The sequence below is a fragment of the Tenrec ecaudatus genome, chromosome 15 (genome assembly GCF_050624435.1).
Source record: "Tenrec ecaudatus isolate mTenEca1 chromosome 15, mTenEca1.hap1, whole genome shotgun sequence".
NCBI lineage: Eukaryota > Metazoa > Chordata > Mammalia > Afrosoricida > Tenrecidae > Tenrec > Tenrec ecaudatus.
Genome location: NC_134544.1, coordinates 42,817,847 through 42,837,130, shown reverse-complemented (window position 1 = coordinate 42,837,130; position 19,284 = coordinate 42,817,847). Strand labels below are relative to the sequence as shown.

The following is a 19,284-nucleotide window of genomic DNA, read 5'->3' as shown; positions in this document are numbered from 1 at the left end:
GGCAGGAGAATGCACGTGAACCAAAACAACCTGTACACTTGAGCGGTGGAATTATTCCAGAGGAAATGTTACAAATACAAAGCCACCTCTGGATTCTGCGTTTCAAAATGTGGGAAGGGGCTGTGCGTGAAGGCTCTGACGTGGGTCATCAGTTGCGGCCTTGTTTCAATAAAGCACTGACCAAGTTGAAAAGAAAAAGAACGTGCCTTTCTTGCCCCGTGCACCAAACTCACGACCTCACTCTGTGTGACGTCTTTTTGTCTCTACGAGTGAAGAGGGACATGAAAGGACAGCGATTTGACAACATAGAAGAGGTGAAGGAAAAAATGAGGGGAGGTGCTGGCAGCCATCCAAACAGATAAGTTTGAAAAACATTTCCAAGAACAGAATTGCCGATTTGACAAATGTATTAAGTGTAATGGAGAGTACTTTGAAGATGATAAGGTTGTTTTGTAAAAATACATAAATACAGAGCTTTGAGGGGGGAAAAGGGGGAAAAAAAACAACAGTCATAGGGAAACCAGAGGAGATCATGTGTGGCCACCAAAGCTACCCCATGTACTACACAAAGGAACTGGTAAAGACGCATGTGAACTGCTGCCTTTACGGTTGACAGACTGATGCTTAATCACTGCACCACCACAGCTACGTCGTCTTTAGATGTCTTAAGGCCATTGAGTTGATTCTGACCCAAAGCGACGCTACAGGACAGGGCAGGAAGCCGCACCGCCCCCCGTGAGTTTCCAAGACTGGAAGGGAGTTGAAAGTCTCATCTTTCTTACTCAAGAGTGGCTGGTGGCTTCAAAGTACTGACCTTGTAGTTAGCAGCCCAAGGCATAACCACAATGCCACCAGGGATCCTAGTCTTTAGAGCAGAGGGGCGCATATTTCTCACAAAGAGCCAGGCAGCACACATTGTAGGCTTTGAGCTCCATATGGCTTCTGTCCCAAGTACTTACATCTGTTTTTTCAGAAAGAGAGTAGCGATATCAGCAGAGCATTTTAAAGAGGTGAGACATTCTAGAGAGATGGAGTAACAGGCTCTTCTTTCTCTGAAAAAGCCCACCAGAATATAGTCACCTTTGACCTGCTGCTTAGTGTTACCAGCCAGTGACCACCAGGTGGCAGCAAAGAGCTGTTCAACTGGCCCACAGACACTCTGCACTAGTAGACCTCACAGAGTGCAGGGTGGACCCAGCACGTGTCTAGAAACACACATTCAAAGGAAAGGCGAGGAAACACTAATTATTAACAGATCTAAATTCAGAAATTTAAAAAATTGCATCAGTTTGGTTTCCAGTAACAGAAGAACTAAGAAAAATTTGAAGAAATCACAAGAGTTGAGGTCTGAGATCAGGGCAAAGGCACTTAAAAGTAGTCGAGATTAAAATGCCAACTTTAAAAAAAAAGCAGACTTTAAGATGGGTGCACACACTGCGGGCTGCGCTGATTTAGTGGGCAGGGCATTCTCCAGGAGTGCTTTTTAAAGGTACTTTTTGGATTAAAGGGACTTTACCAAAAAGTTTAGGTGGCTGCCTGTGGTAGTTTACATAATCTATTGTCAATTTGAGGATTAAGAGAGAAGGGATGGAGCTTAAGCGGTCAATCATGTGCCAGCTTGATGACCTCATTTGGCGACGAAGGAGATAAATAGCTGGATGGGGGCAGGACACACACTCCCTGGGAGACATTGCAGCTGATAAGACACATGGAACTACCCAAGAGCCCTGAGCTGGAGCAGCCACGTGGAGAACCCTGCCAGCACTGAGATGCTTACAATGTCGCTGGATCACTGGCCTGTGATCTTCCTGCATTGAGCATCATTGCATGTATTACATGAACCTGAAGACGAACTTAAAGAACGGTATTGGACATATGGGCTAATATCGGACTTACAGAATTTATCTGGACTGGGCTGGGATATTTTCTCAATATTCAATTGCTCGTATATAAATCTCTTTCTTATACACATATGAGTGTGCATGAATTTGTTTCTCTAGTCTACCTGGACTAACACACAGTCCAATTTTGTCCTTTCTAAAAATAAATACAAAAATATTTTCTATCTGTAGAGTCACCAAGAGTCAGCACTGACTCAATGGCAGTGAGTTGAGGTTTGTTGTTGTTGTTTTGATTTGTTTTCTTTGGGAGCAGGGAGTGGTCACATATCTGAAGGAATGCAATGGGGATCACCCAGGCCTTCTTAGGCTACACACAAAAGAAGGAAAGAGCATCCAGCTTCACGCCTGTCCAAGAGGCAAAGCTGAGACATGCCTGTCCCCTCCAAGCTTCTTGACCTAGTTTGACAGCACCTGTCCCTCCCAGAGCATGCTAAAGGATTACGGTCCTTCATATGTTACAGTGGTCACATAAAACTTACAGACGAAGTCACAGTTATGGGGGTTTATTACCATAGAAACCAGGTTAAGACAAGCCAGGATCAGAAAATATTAAAGATACAGCTTTGGTCCACAATACCGCTTCTCAGCCTGTCTCTCTGCCTCTCTGTTCCTAGGCCTCTTAGTCACTTGGCCCCTTGACTTCTGTCCTGCTTAAGCAAGTGGTGCAAAGCTGCCTCAGCACTGATCATTGCCTTCTCCAAGTCATCCTTCTGCCCAGGCCCTCAGCTTCACTCATTCCATGAACCAGGAGACCCGCGACTCTGCGAATGCTCGCAGCACCACTACTGCCTCTCCTGGCAGGAACTTTTGGATGGCTCTGAACTCAGGTCCATTGTCTTGGTAGTTATTCTGTCGTGTGTTCCTGCTACTGGGACCGCTCACTTTATACCCACAGAATGCCAAACCGCCCAGTCTTTATTTCAGAGTCCTCTACACTTTTTTTGCTTGTTGCCACAAAGTCACTTGATAAGACTATAAATAGAAGAGCTATACCATGCATTCAGATACATACATACATACATAGATATATGCATCTCTCTCTATTTCTATATCTATCTTTATTCATAGAAATAGATCTAGAACACCAAACATCATTCTGGTATTCTTTGTTTTCAACCAAGATATGTATCCATCTGTCTGTCTAGCTATCGAGACAAAGCACACAGTCAAGCCCCAGTGGCATAGTGGGCTACACTTTGGGATGCTAATCAAACTCCTTAGTCCAAACCAACAGCCAATGCCACTGGAAAATGGTGAGCTTTTCTACTCCCATAAAAAGGTGGTCTCAGAAATATATATATATATTTATCCTAACATATGCATACACACCATAAAATGTAGTTGTTGTTGTTGTTGTTAGGTGCCTTTCAGTAGGTTCCAACTCATAGAGACCCGATGTAAAACAGAACCAAAGAGTGTGCACTCCTACCATATTCAAAATTGTCATTACTTGTTACCTCATAGTCGCAGTTAATTAGGCAAATGACTTTTAAGAGATCCATATTTGTACCCATTATGTACAAATTACAGGACAATCCCATTGATATTACATGCAAGTCCAATTTTGCTCAAGATCACCCAACAATGGTTGTAAGAGTACAAGAACAGGGAGCTGCGGAGTTCCAGGCCAGATTCAGAAGAGGATGTGGAACGAGGGATGGCATTGTTGATGCCCGATGGGTCTTGGCTGAAAGCAGAGAAGACCAGAAAGATGTTTATTTGTGTTTTATTGACGATGCCAAGGCCTCCAGCTGCTTGCACCATAACAAGGTCCTGAGGAGAAAGGGAATCCCATCACCCTAGATTGTGACCATACAAACTTGTATATGGATCAAGAGACGGTTGTGCGGGATTTAAATTGGGAAGGATTTAAACACAGCCACTGTGTGAATGCAGATGGCTGGAAGTCTTCCTCCTTTTGATGCCCCACTACTTCACTAAGCATGGTGCCCTTTTCCAGGGACTGGTTTCCCCTGACAACATGGCCAAAGTACATGAGATAAAGTCTTGACATCCTTGCTTCTAAGGAGCATTCTGTCTGTACCTCTTCAATACAGATCTGTGTGTCCTTTTGGTAGACCAGGATATGTCCATTATTGTTCACCGGCAGCGCAATTCAAATGCACTGATACTTCCTCAGTCTTCCTTGTCTGATGTCCAACTTTCACATTCTTATGAAGCGACTGAAAATACCATGGTTTGGGTCAGGCTCACCTCAGTCCTCAAAGTAAACTCTTGCCTTTTCAAAACGATAAAGAGGTCTTGTTCAGCAGATTCACTCAAATCTGCTGCATCCTTTGATTTCTAGACTGCTGCTTCCATGAACATTTATGATCAATCCAGGTGAGACAAAATATTTGACAACTGCAGCATTTTCTGGATTAATTGTGATGTTACTTACTGGTCCATTGGTGAGGACAGTGGTCATCATTACATTGAATTGCAATCTATACTGAAGGCTCGAGTCCGTAGCTTCATCAGCAAGTGCTTCCAGTCCCCCCAACTTTCAACAAGTAATGTTCTATCATCTGTTTATGGTTAATAAACCTTCCTCCAATCCTGATATCCCATTCTCTTCATTTAGTAAAACTTTTCAGATTATTTGTCAGCCTGCAGTTTGAATAAGTTTGGAGAGAGGCCACAACCCTGACATATACCTTTCCCGAATTAAATCCTGCACAACTAGCTCTTAATCCAGATACAAGTTTGTATGGTCACTATGTAGTGTTGTGGGATTCCCTTTCTCCTCAAGACCTTGTTATGGTGCAAGCAGCCGAAAGCCTTGGCATCATCAATAAAACACAAATAAACATCTTTCTGGTCTTCTCTGCTTTCAGCCAAGACCCATCGGGCATCAACAATGCCATCCCTCGTTCCACATCCTCTTCTGAATCTGGCCTGGAACTCCGCAGCTCCCTGTTCTTGTACTCTTACAACCATTGTTGACTGATCTTGAGCAAAATTGTACTTGCATGTAATATCAATGAGATTGTCCTGTAATTTGTACATAATGGGTACAAATATGGACCTGTTCTAGTCATTTGGCCAATTAGCTGTCTTCCAAATTTCCTGCAATAGTTGAATGTGTGTTTCCAGTGCTTCATCAGCATCTTAAAACATCAATTCCTGGAGCCTTGTTTTTGACTAATGCTTTCAGTGCAGCTTGAACTTCTTCCTTCAGTACTATTGGTTCTTGTTCAAATGCTATCTCTTAGAATGCTTGAGTGTTGGCAAGTTCTTTGTGGTACAGTGACTCTGTATTCCTTACATCTACTTTTGATGCTTGATTCAATATTTTACCCATAGAATCTTTCAATCTTGTAACTCAAAGTTTGAATTTTTCCTTAACTTCTTTCAGTTTATATAGCATGATGTATGCTGAAGGCTTCAATTCATAAAGTGTTCAGTGTATCTGACAATATTCTGCTATTATTCACAAGGTTTTCAGTGGTGAATTCCTCAGAAGTGAACAGCCTATTCCTTCACAGCAGCGAATTCTTTCCTGGAAGCTCTGCTAAAACCTAGTCCTCTAAGTGACCTCACTGGTATTAGAAGCACCGGGAACGTAGCTTCCAGCCTCACAGCGGCATGTCGGCCACTACAGTATGACAAACTGGCAAACAAGTGGGGCAGGAACTCAATGTAAAAGAAGCCAAAATACTCACAACAGAACCAACAGACAACATCATGATTAAGGGAGAAAAGTTCGAAGTTGTCAAAGGTTTACTTCTTTCTGAATCTGTAATTAATGTTTCCAGAAACAGCAGTCAAGAAATCAAGCAAATATTGCATTGGGCAAATGTGTTTAAAGTATTGAGGAGCAAATCTGTTTAAAGTATTGAGGAGCAAAGATGGCCCGTTGCAAACTGGTCTCTCCTGAAAACATGTTCAATGATCATGAAACATATTGCATGCTGTCAAGTTGACTCGATCAGACAGAGGCGAACTGAAAGTCTTAAGATGATAACTCTTTACTGAAATGAACTGCCACATCTTTCGCCCATTGAGCGCCTACTATGTCGGACCCACAGCATGTCAGGCAGCAGTTGAGTGCTTAACCATTGTGTCACTAGAACTCATAGCCCACTGCTACAAAGTCAATTCCAGCTCATAATGAAATACGATCTAGGGTTTCTGAGACTGTAAGTCTCAACAGGAGCAGACAGTTGCATAACTGTCCTGTGGAGGAGCTGATGGATTTGCATAGCTGACCTTGCAGAGAGCAGCCCCAGCGAAACCCATCAGATGTGTTAAACATGCAAGATGAGTCTGAACACTGCACCACTCTACCAGTATCCCAGGTGGTTTCTGGTCAGTGTTTGTAAAAAGAAGAGACTAGCTGATCAGCTCCATGGACCACCCCTTAACTCCATCCCTATCCCTCCCAGCCCCCTCATTACTTTCTGTTCAAGCTGGGCTGTGGAGAGAGGGGATTTTTCTTTTGATTTATCAAAAAGGAAAATTTCATTTTAAACACTATAATTCCTTAAGCTATCTCAAGACTGCATCAGTAAAATGCAGGTTAATCTTTTTTCACATCTAAGAAGAACACCAAGAAACATAACCTTGAATCTTCTTCTCACTTCTGCTATTTTCCCTTCTAACTCATCAGTTTTAAATTTTGTGAGGTGGAAGAGAGTACCGACGTTGTAAGCTTCCTTGTATAGCTCATTGATCAGTTCATTATTTTCTGCCTTCAGTTTGAGCAACATTTGGATTTCCAACTCATGTTGCGCTTTTTTCTGTATACTGTAAAAATAGAGCAAGAAGAGCAATATGATTCTTCTAAAATAGACAAATATATGTAATAATGCTAAAAAGAGCAACATTGTACCTTTGTTGACCATAACACAAAATAGCCAGATGTTCACTAAAACTTTAATGGAGACAATGATCTATGCCGAGCCCCGATTCCCCCCAGCTTTTCATATCTGCTACCCCTAATTGTCAGGCTGGACTCATGCTCAGCAAGTTAAGAAGAGCAGTGAGGAAGATCTGAGGAGCCCTGATACTAATTAGTTAGAACATTCAAATTCCCTCCTATACTCCCGTTCACCACCCTCTTTAGCACCCACGAGGGAGCTCTTACTAAAAAACTCATGAAATGAAGGAGTTATAATAAAACCAAAGCATGAGACATGACACCCCCTCACTGACCCACAGGGCTACAGGGGACAACACTGGGAGCACAGAGTGGGAATTGTGCCCAGTCCCAACCCCCCACACTGGAGCGAAACATGAAGAGAGCACAGCAGAACAACAAGGGGAGCAAAGCAATAGAGTACCTGGGGAATCCCGAAAATACACCTCGCAATCAGTGGGCAGAGCGTGGCACTTCACCAGACTAGATTGGAAAACATGCACAGACCTGGAACTACTACAGGGTTTGGAATTTTTGGTGCGCTGTTGTGTTTTTGTTTGTTTCCTTTTTTTCTCTTGTTTCCTCTGTTTTCTTTTTCTCATGTCCATCTACATAGGACAGATAGGATAACCAACCCCCAGGAGAAAACAACAGGGCCGACAGCTCTGGGAGGCCATGGGACAGGAGGAGGTGTCAGAAAGGGAGCAGGGAACCAACAACCCAGGGATAAGGGAGCAATAAGAGATCTAAAATCGAGGCAAGGAGGGCATAGAATGCCTGAAAGAGTTTGATCAAGTGCAATGTAGCCAAGAGAAAGTACGAAGAGTTGAATGAAGGTTGAACATGGGAGTAGAACAAGAGGAAAGTAAAAAGAAATAGAGGAAGAACAAGGAGGCAAAAGACATTTATAGAGGCACAAATTTAGACATACACATATGTAAATACATTGATATATTACAATAGGGATGTAGGTCTATATATTTAAATGTTAGGCATTAAGGTAGTAGATGGGAATTGGGTCCTCTACCCAAGTCCTCCCTCAATGCAAGAACACTTTGTTCGAACAAGCTGGCTCTGACACGCTGAAGTCAAAACAGGTGCATCAGCAAATGTGGTGAAGTAAGCTGATGGTGCCTGACTATTAAAAGATATAGGGTCTGGGGTCTTAAAGGCTTGAGGTTAAACAAATGGCTATCTAGCAGAGAAGCAACAAAGCCCACATGGAAGAAGCAAACCAGCTTGTGTGATCACTTAGTGTCCACGGGATAAGTCATTAGACATAAGAAGACCCCAAACAAAGAAATATATCAATGCAAGCGGTGATGGGGGTCAGAGTGGAGACCCAAAGCCCATCTGTAAATAGTTGGACATCCCCTCAAAGAAGTGTCGTAAGGAAAGGAGGAGACAGTCAGGTTCAGCACAGCACAGCACTTACAGAACACACAATCCTCTAGTTCTTTAATCCCCCTACGCCACCCATCATGATCCCAGTTCTACCTTACATATCCAACTAGAGAAGAGCACGTACACTGGTACAGATAAGGGCTCTTGACACATGGAATCCAGGACAGCTAAACACCTCCGAAAGAGCAAGGGGAATAGCAATACCATGAGAGTATGGGAAAGGTGGGTGAAAAGGGGGAGAATTGGGGAACCAACTATAATGACCCACAATCCCCCCTCCTCCCCAGGGGGCGCAACCAGCAGGTGGCATGAGATATGAAAATAATAATTTATAATTGATTAGGGGCTCATTAAGGTGGGAGATTGGAGGAGGGAGGGAAAAAAAGAGGAGCTGATACCAAGGGCTCAAACAGAAAGAATTTTGAAAATGGTGAAGGCAACATATGTACAAAAGTGCTTGATACAATTAATGTATGGATTGTTACAAGATCTATAAGCGCCCCCCAATAAAATGATTTATAATAATTTTGTAAAAGGCAGGGTCAATAAAAATTCCCCGACACACCATAGTGGCATTTGAAGACAAAAGAGAACTCAGCTACATTAAAATAAAATCCTGTAACTTTGCTTATCATGAAAAAAATTAGTAAAAGACAAAAGTATTTTCAACCTCAGTACAATGGGCATCTTGGATCAAATAATTATTTGCCTTAAAAGCTATCATATGCATTGTAAGATTTTGATTGAAAGCATCCTTGGTCTCTATTCACAGGGTCTCAGTTGTAAGTCGGGTGCAACAATCAAAATGTCTCCATATATTACCAAAGGTTCCTTGCCGGGGGTAGGGATGGGGGAAATCATTCCAGGTAATAACCATGTCTCTAGGGAATGTTTCTCCATCCAAGATTCATATTTCAATCATCTGCAAATCAACAAGCAAAAATTTACCGCTAGAAATTCTCATTTAATTGGTCTAGGGTGAAGCTTCTATTTTCAGTTGACATTTTTTAAACACATTTTTTGAACTCCTTAGAACTAAGGGTGGAGAGAAATTGCACATTCTGTACATATTAAAAGGAAAGACCGATCCTTGGGAAAGGACTTCATGCTTGGTATAGTACAGGGTCAGCAAAAGAAGCTATGAAAAGTTAGACTCCAAAACATTCTTAAAAATCTGGAAGAAATGGATACATTTAGAGAAATGAATTACCTACTTAAATTAACACAAATGGATCCAGAAAATCTTAACAAGGCCATTAAACAAGAAAATAACTGTTCTGGTCATAATAAAATTCCCAAGATAAAAATTTCTGAGACAAGGTGGTTTTATTAGGAAATTCTAACAAACATTTAGAGAAAAGTTACCACCAATCTTATGTGAATGATTGAAGAATACACAAACAGACAATATATTGCAAAACTCATTAAGCAAGTAGTATAACCCCAAGACCTACAGACCAATATCCCTGATGAATACATAAAAATATGGATTTCTAAGTTACATATTTAACTTTTGAAAATCAACTTCAAATTATCCTCTATTATATTTAATTCATTTGTCAAATCTGTGATTCCATTCTTGAAAATATTTTTCAAACTCATTGTTTGGATGACTGATAGCAGTTCCCTCATTTTTTTTCTTCATCTCTTCTACATCATCAAATTTCTGTCCTTTCATTTATTTCTTCATTCACGGAAACAAAAAGAAGTCCCACGGAGGGAAGTCAGATGAGTAAGGTGTGTGGGGCAAGAAATGAATGCTGCTTTTTTTTTTGCCAAAAATTGGTACATTGAGATGGCTGCATGAGTAGGTAAATTGTCATGATGGCAAAACCAGTCCCCCGTCTGTCACCAATCAGGCCTTATTTTGTCACACATCCCTATGCAGTCTTTTTCAGAACTTCTAAATAGAAAGCTTAATTGACCATCTGACCTGGTGAAACAAATTCCAGATGCCCCTCACATCAAAAAAACAAATGATTATCATTTTTGTTGTTGTTGTTGGGGGAGGGAGTCTACCAAGGTTCTTACAAAATTCTAGGCATCAGAATTCAACAAAACATCAAAAACAGTAATAACAATCATGATCAAGTGGAATGCATACAGGTAAACAAAGATGATTTAATTTTAGAAAAACAATAAATGCAATCTACCATATAAACAAAATAAAAGATAAGAACCATATGGCTATATCAATTGATGCAAATATGTCATGTGATAAATTCAACATAGATTCCTGATAAAAACACCCAGTAAAATAGGAATATGAATACTCAACATAATAAAGATCAAACTGTGAAACCAATGGCTAGCATCTCACTTAATGGAGAGAAATTGAACACACTCCGCCTACAGAATAGAGTTACTCATTATCACAACTCATATCTAATATAGTCCTGGAAGTCTCAGCCAGAGCTACAAGGCATCAAAAAGATATTAAAGTCATCCACATTAGCATAGAAGAAATACAACTCTTTCTTTGCATATTAAATAATCCTTATATAGAAAACCCCAAAGATTGCATTTTAAAAATTGCTGGAATTGAAAAAGCAGACAGTGTAGCAGTTTATAAGATCAACATATAGAAGAAATCCATTGGGTTCTTGTGTCTTAAAGAAGATGACACTGGAAAGGATATTAAAAGAAACATACCATTTATAATAACTACCCCAAAGACAAAATATTTAGGAATAAATCTTACCAAAGAAACAAAAGAAAACTACAAAATACTCATATAAGAAACCAAAAGACAATTTTGGAACCATTTCCCATGCTCCTGGATAGCTAGACTGAATATAGTGAAAATATCAACATTACCCAAAAAAAGACTTAGAAATTCAATGCAACTCTGATCCAAAACACAGAACAATTTTTCAAATAAATGGAAAAAGTAATTGTCAACTTAATATGGAAAGGAGGGAAATCCAGGATAAATAAAACACTATAAAAAACAAAAATAAAGTACGTGGTCTCTCATTCCAAGACTTTAAAACTTATATATAGCCATGCTAATCAAAACAGCTTGGTACTGGTCCAATATTAGACGTAAAGAACAGAGGATTAGTATTGATAGCCCCAAAATACAACAAAGTACCTACAGACACCTGATCCTGACAAATGACTAAAACCCGTTAAGTTTGGGAAATACAGCTTTTTAAATAAACAGTGCTGAGAAAGAAAATGGATTTTTATCTGCAAAAGAATAAAACGAGACCCATACTTCACAGCATATTCACAAACAAATTTAAAATAGATTGAAAGCCTAAACACAAACCCTAGAACCATAGCGACCATCAATTAAAACGTAGGGATAAATTTAAGGGTCCTAATATATGGCATAAATACACTAGAAAATATATTGAAAAACACTATAGAATAGAAGGCAAAATAGAGGACTGGGAACTTCTAAAAATGCAACATATATTCACACCAAAAAACCTTCAAGAAGAAAATTAAAAGACAACCCACAGCTTGTAAAAAATATTTGACAGTGATATGTCAGATAAAGGGCTAATTTTAAAAAGTCTATAGAACTAAACCTTAATAAAAAATACAAAAACTATCAAAATTAGGACAAGAAATGAATATGCAGTTTAGTAAAGATGATATTGAGGCAGCCAACAATCATCTGAAGAAATATTTGAGTTCATTGTCAATGAGAAAAACACATTAAAACACTGAGGTACTACCTCACATTGACACCCTTAAAAAATTTTAAAACAACAAAAATCAGGAAATAATAAATGGTGGAGAGGATGTGGAGAGACTGAAGCATTCACATGCTGCTGGTAGGGTTGTGGAATTGTACAACCGCTGGTGAAACTAGAATGGTGCTTTTTGGAACAAACACAAATACCTTATGCTCTTTCTGTCTTTCTGCTTGGTACATACCCTAAACAAATGAAATACAAAACAGGAATAGACATACGAACACATATGTTTATGAAAGAAATTTGTATAATAGCCAAAAGATGGAAACAATTAAAAATTCTGACTATTGAGGAATGGACACAAACTCTGGTATATTCGTACAATACAATATTGTGCATCCTTCAAAAACAAAGACAAGTCTGTCAAACACCTTAAGACATGAATAAAATTAAAGTACATTATGCTTAGCAATGTTACTAAACCTCATAAAGAGAAATATCTTATGATATAATGTTTAAAAATGAAAATGGGATAGGGAGAAGAAAAATTATTTTAACACCAAAGGAAAAGACAAAAAAACTACATGGAAGTCAAGGTCGCAGTGGGGGCGGGCGGGGCAGAGGGAAGAACCCCGTCTACAAGGGCTTATGGAACACTGCTGTGGATTGGATTTGATTAAATGGGCCATGCAGCTGCATAGAATATGTCTTCCTTTGTAGGTATTATATTCCACAAACAAAAGGGAGAAAGTAAGTGTGTTCATGAAAATAAAACAATGTTTAAAAATAAAGTTAAAATAGAGAGAGAGGGAGAGAAAAGGGACACAGCCTTGAAAACCCTCCCATTCCTCCGATCTAAACACTGGTCTGGTTGCCTACAAAGGGAGGAAAAGTAAAATGGAAATAGATGTGGTTTCTTAGGTAACAAGCATAAGAATCACATAAAAAGCTTGTTAAATCACAGATTCCTAGGACAAACTTTCAGGAAAGACACTGTAGAAGTGGAAAGGGATTGAAAATGCATTTCGAACAAGCCTATTGGCCATGTTGATACTTGACCATATTTGGAGCAGCACTACTCAAGGGCATATAATCAGAGTGCATATGGACAAGCAGTTCTTGTCTAATAGAGCACAGTGAAAATTAAATTAATAATTTGGAGCCAGCTGATAGGTAATAGAAACAAAGAAGTACATTTGGTGAGCTACATCAATCCCTTATTTTGTCTCTTTCAAAAGATGATGGAAATAAGATGATGAAGATGACGGAAATAAGAATAAAACATTCATCCAACACCTACAGGAATATCTACGGTGTATCCTTCAGCACGTTGTCTAGCAGAAACTGTGCTTCCTGGTAGAAGTGACATCCCTATGTTTAAGATTCCAAATTGACTGAATGTGTGTTTCTGTCAGGACAGTATTTCTGATTCATATGTGTATCAAAATAAATTAGATGTATGTAACCAAGTTTCAGTTCATTTAAAACAAACATACATGCCAGAAAAAATTGAGTCATATTTAAATAAGATGACTATCATAAGCATCATTTGAAAATGTCTTCAGAATACTCCACTTGTGCATTGTGGGAAGGCATGTTTCAGCTACAACTTTCTACATATTCTTATGTGATCAGGAAGCAACATGTGTATTATCAATTCATATTTCTATGATACTTTACTTCCATGAATATTTGACTGTGTTTCAATAATGTTTTTAAAAGTTTGATAGAAGGGGTGGGGTTGTTGGTGGCAACTTTTATCCCATTTGAAATAGCGGTAACTAGTATTGTGAATAAATTAATGAAGGATTATTAATGAGTTCCTTTCCTTGTGCTGTGGTTAGGTGCCGTCGGGACAGTTTCAAGCTGTAGTGACCGTGTCTACAGTAATGAAACGCTGCCTGTTCTGGGCCATCCACACAACCCTTGCAATGCTGGGACCCATCAATCTAGGGCATTGAGGATATTCCTCTTTTTTCTCGAATCATCTACTTGCTAGGAGCTCTGGTGGTGCTGTTGGGGCAGCATAAGACTCTTCATCACCTGGTAAGAAGTTCAAATATATGGTCACTCCACAGGAGAAAGATGAGTCTGTCTGCGCGCATAAAGTTTTATAAACACAGAAAAACTCTGTAGGCTATCTGTAGGCTACCAAAAGTACAATCTATCTTGGAAGAAGTACAGCCAGAATGCCCCTTACAGGCAAAGATGGCAGGACCTCATTTTGCATATCTTGGACATGTTTTCAGGGGAGACCAGTCACCGGAGAAGGACATGATGCTTAGTAAAGAAGTGGGGGTGCCAAAAAGACGAAGTGCTTGTACAAGATAGACTGACACCGTGGCCATATTGATTAGCGCAAAGAAAACGAATCACGAGGATGGCGAAGGGGCAGGCATTGCAGAGTGAAAACTGACTTGACGGCGTTTAATAATAGCAACTGGAGTTAGAGTGGACTCAATGGCATTGGGTTTGGTTGCTTTTGTTTGTTTTGTTTGGGGGCTTTTCGTTTTATTTCGTTTTCTTCTTTACCAACCAGGTGTCTGTGGTAGTTAGGCTTTATGTCCACTGGGGTGGGTCAGCTTTCTCTCATGACAGGATTTAGCCGAATGTGGCAAGGTCAACTCCATGGTGGGATCTCCTATCACAGCCTTGATATGATTGAGGGAGGTTTCATTCGGGGTGTGGCTTCCTCTTACTATAAGGTGACAGTGTGTGGAGCTAATTGACTTCTACTGCTGGATTCAGATCCTGTATCTGGTTCATCCAACTCTAATCATGTCCCATGCTGATACCAGGAACAGTCATCAGGCTTCGAAACGTGGATTAATTTGACCAATCGCAGATTCACTCAGCTTCCTATTCCTGAGGCCCTGCAGCTACAAGCCGCTGGAGAAACTTTACCTTGCATCTGATCCATGGATCTGAACCAGATTCTACTTACTCACGTCTACAATGTATCTCTTTCTATGCAGATGCACACACAGGAGTCACTGATTCTACTTCTCTAGAAAACCCACCCTAACACAATGTCTTTCTCCAGGGACTGATCACTCCTGATAACATATCCAAAGTACTATGTTTGATACCCTTACTAGTAGGGAACATTTTGACTATATTTCTTCTAAGACCTGTTTGTTCTTTCTTCTGCAGTACATGCTGTCTTCAATATTGCTCAGCAACACAATACAGCAAAGGCATACATTCTTTTTTGGTCTTCCTTACTCATTGTCCATGCACATAAGGTGATTGAAAATTCCATGGCTTGAGTCAGCACAACTTAATCATCACAGTGACATCTTTGTTTTTAACACTTCAAAACCATGCAGAGTTTTGACAATCTACTTTTGAAAGTGCATAGCCGTTGAAAACCCTATGTGAAGTACTACTTTGAAACTCATGAGGTTACCAGTAGTCAGGATTGACTCTATGACAACTCTATGCCAATTGGTAAAGAATGCGATGAACAGGAAGAGATTTTCCTGTATAATATTGTATTACATTAAAAATATCTGAAGCTAGCCAGTAGTTAACTATGAATGATATATAAAATGTTTTCATTGTGCTGCTGTTGTTGTTGTTGCAGGGTGCTTTTGAGTAGGTTCCAACTCATAGCGTCCTTATGTACAACAGGAGGAAACACTTGCTGGTCCATCGCTATCCTCACAAATTGCTCTGAGGTTTAAGGCCATTTCTCATAGTGTTACTCTTCATTTTTCTTTTTTAATATTTGAAACTTTTAAAAGAAAAAATAAAATAAAGTAAGAGTATTAATTTATCTTGCTGTGAAATGCAGAGAAAATAATTTTCTCACTCTTGTGCAATAACTCAAATTAATAGCCTGGTAAGACATAGCTACACAGATAAGGAACAAACACAGTGCCCTGTGGATTGATTCTAAGAATTCCCGACTACTTAACAACTCCAGTTGGATTCAAATTTCTATACGTACAAATGAATCACCATCCTCGCATGTCAAGCATATTTCATAAAATATGCCAATCTGTCTCTATGGTGTTCGACCGCTTTTATCCTCAATTCACTTGATTATTCAACCCCATCTTTGGATCACTGAAGTTTCAATGGCATTGTCTTGCTTGAGGGACACTAGAGTATTAGAAGTGAGACTCAGAATACTTTACAGAGCTTGAATGTAAGAAACCGGCAATATAAAATTTCATACCACAGAGTTAACTCCAAGCAAACTAAATCCAAATGAATCAATTCCAAATCATCTGAACCAAGTTGGTTTTCATTGTGCGCTCATTACAAGTGTCTGAAAAGTAGAGTCAATTTTTAATGGATGCTGACTGACTTAAAAGACAAAATTACCCAATTATATGTGGCTACTACAAAGTAAACAGTTAAAGGCCTTCATCATCATAATCCTCAGCTATCATTCTAGCATGTGCTTCTGTGTAAAAAGTTGTGAATTAAATCTACTAATACACACAGATGTATCATTTAATGCTGTGATTTTGAAAATGAATTACAGAGAGTTGGGGTCAAGATGATGTCCAGGTAGACTAACCTGCCGGTGCTCCTATTGTTAGATCAGATAATTAAGAGCTAGGAAGGCCAATATTGGAAGGCCGGGTCCTAGAAATAGAATTCAAGTGTCCTGGGGGGCTGTGGTACAGACCTCCCCGTTGCGATTTTCACCCCCAGAGCCATTCGAGAGCTTTCTGAAACACTCTAAATTCACTGAGACTGCTGGCAGGCTCTGCTAATCTAGCCAGGTCCAGTGGGATCATGTCCACCATCCCTTTGTGTACTAGAGATCTGAGAACCGCAGCATCCATTAACTTCCCCAGACTGCTGTCTCAAGGTGGTCGTCATCCCAAACTCACGGAGAGTCTCTGAGAACAAGCCACAAGAGCTCACACCGCAGTTTCCCTCTCTGCCACCCTCCCCTCCTGCATCCGCAGGCTTTGCAGCTCCCTTCCCCCAGTCAAGAGCAGAGTAACTACATCAGCCATTCCCCTCAGCTCCATGTGTGCAAGGCCTGCCAGCATGGTTAATGATAGATAATTAGACATGAATTGGCTGCAATTGGAGAGCCCCTAGGATATTTACCCATGTCAGAATGCAGATTCTGACCACCTTCTGAACAGAAGTCCCACCTCACTGGGTCACTCACAATAATAGGCTATATCTACCTTGGGATTGTAAGTTAGGAGAGGAGACCTTAAAATTTTGCAGCAACCTACTATAAAGGGTCCTTCTGTTATAAACACAAATAATTAAAGGTCTGATCTCTCCCTTTCACAATTTAAAGGGTTGATAAGGGAACCTGGTAGATTTAATATACCCATCACACACCCCAAACACAACATCTAGTACATGCTTCCTAGACTTTGACAATGCCTAAATGCCTATTCTCCACCAAATTACCAACTAAATAAGTATCCCCTATGGCCCTCTGTGCCCAGGTCCCTGTGGTGAACACCAGTCTACCTGTGTGTAATTGGCCTGCTCAGTGCCACACTCATGGATTGCCACAGACCTGGTGCCACTGTTAGCAATCAGAGCTTGCAACCTGTCTGTACACAGCTCCCTTGATTAGCTCCCTCCCCCACTAAGGCCTGTGAATGCCATCCTGTGCTGCATGAGATATGCCTGCCCAGCACCACCTTTACTGCATGTGATCCCCCCACCCACTCTGCCAGAGGAAGCCACTCATGTCACCCTCCAAATAACTAATTGGCTGTCTAGGGTCAGAGTCAACCCCACTGAGATAAAGACACAGCTCAAACCCACAGCACATCTGGTCTCAAGTAGTCCTTAGAATCACCCCTACTAGCCTCCGATAAAGAAATCACAGAGCTCCTGCACTGAGTTCCACCAAAATGCTATGCAGACAACAATGCACATCAAAAGCCACTACACAAAAAGCAGGAGAAACAAGATGCACCTTCTGAGGAGGACCTGAACCTAGCAAGTGCATAGAAGAAGCAGACTGGGAACCACTATAGTAAGAAATGTTCAGTATGCTGCCTAGAGTCATACAGGATATGAGGGAATAATACCGAAAAGTGATGAAATAAAGATGATAATATATAATTAGAAGGCTTCCCAGGAAATCAAGTGGGGAGGAGGGGGGGGGGAAGTTTCTTGTTATTCTTACCTAAAGTACAACTCTAATATTTATATGTCTATTATGTCATACACATTTCCAAATCAAACATATCCTTCTTCCAACCCTCATTTTATTATCCACGCAACATTTTATTTGTTGTATGGAAAAAAACCAAGCCAGTTAGCAAACGTCACCTTACCGTGTAACCACAGGCAGGATCCCTTTACAGGAAACACCTGACCATTAGGTTTGCGTAATGAACTTCTGCACGGAATCCTAAACCTCTAACAGGATTCATTTTCTTACACTCCTCTTGCCCAGACTCAGTCTTGACGCTGCCTACCTGCCACATAAAAAGGGATGTGCATTTACAGGCACATGGAAAATCACAAATCAGACCATGGCCTGCTTCTGAGTCCCTACCATGCCAGAAATGCCACTCTGTGAAGCTATCACCATGGAACCTATATCCTGACAAAAATGTTACTCTAATTTGTAGCCTACTATATGGGGCAGAGGGTCTACTTCACATAATGTATCAAGCATATATGGACATTCATTAAAATTCAGAGCAGTCATATTCGCCTTTAAAATATAAAGGGGAAATTACTGACCCTGAACTTAGAAATTCCATTTTCAAGTCACGGCTCTGCTATTTAGTATCTGTGCAACTTTAGGAAACCCATCATGAAATTTTGAAACTAAAGTTTCTTATTTCATTTTTTGGAAATAATAACTTAGAGAAAATAGGAACAAAACAATTATGTATGAGAGTTCAACACCACTAGTAATCAAAGAAATAAAATAATTCAAGGCCATATTGAGGCTATACATTTCCATTAATATGTTGGAAGAGATTTTTTACATAACTATACTGACCAAGTAGTGTTGAATATGAGAATTAAAATAGAAAAAAGAGTCAAAAACATACAGGTTTCTGATGTTTGAGAATTAATTAAATAATTGCGAGAAAGGATTGGGAGTTAACTGAGGTACATACTATGAGTTTGATAGATATGTTACATTTAAGGCACCATTGAGTCTTAAAAGTTAGGTCCAACAGCATGAGGAGTGTGATTTCAAAACTCTTTGGATGATCCTATTGACTCACTATTAAAATATCCCTAAAAGAAACCAGGGCATTTTCAATTGCTCCATATGCATATCAAAGTTGAACACTGAACACCAAAAGGAAGACCAAAGAAGAATCTATGAGTTTGAATGATGGTGCTTGTGAAGAATATTGAAAGTACCATGAAGTTTCAAAACAACAAACAAATCTATCTCGGAAGAAATACAGCGAGAATGCTTCTTAGGGGCAAGGATGGAAGACTTCATTTCTTGTACATTGACCATATTGCCAGTAGACAACAGTCCTCAGAGAAGGAC

The 19,284-nt window shown here is 40.0% G+C and overlaps 1 protein-coding gene across 1 annotated transcript in view; it reads right to left on the bottom strand.

The window, feature by feature from the left end:
• CCDC178 (coiled-coil domain containing 178) overlaps positions 1-19,284 on the bottom strand; it is a 404,288-nt gene that overhangs the window by 312,029 nt on the left and 72,975 nt on the right. The window contains exon 11 of the mRNA XM_075533238.1: positions 6,467-6,650. Coding sequence (XP_075389353.1) covers positions 6,467-6,650 — 184 coding nt within the window. The remainder of the gene's footprint in view (positions 1-6,466; positions 6,651-19,284) is intronic.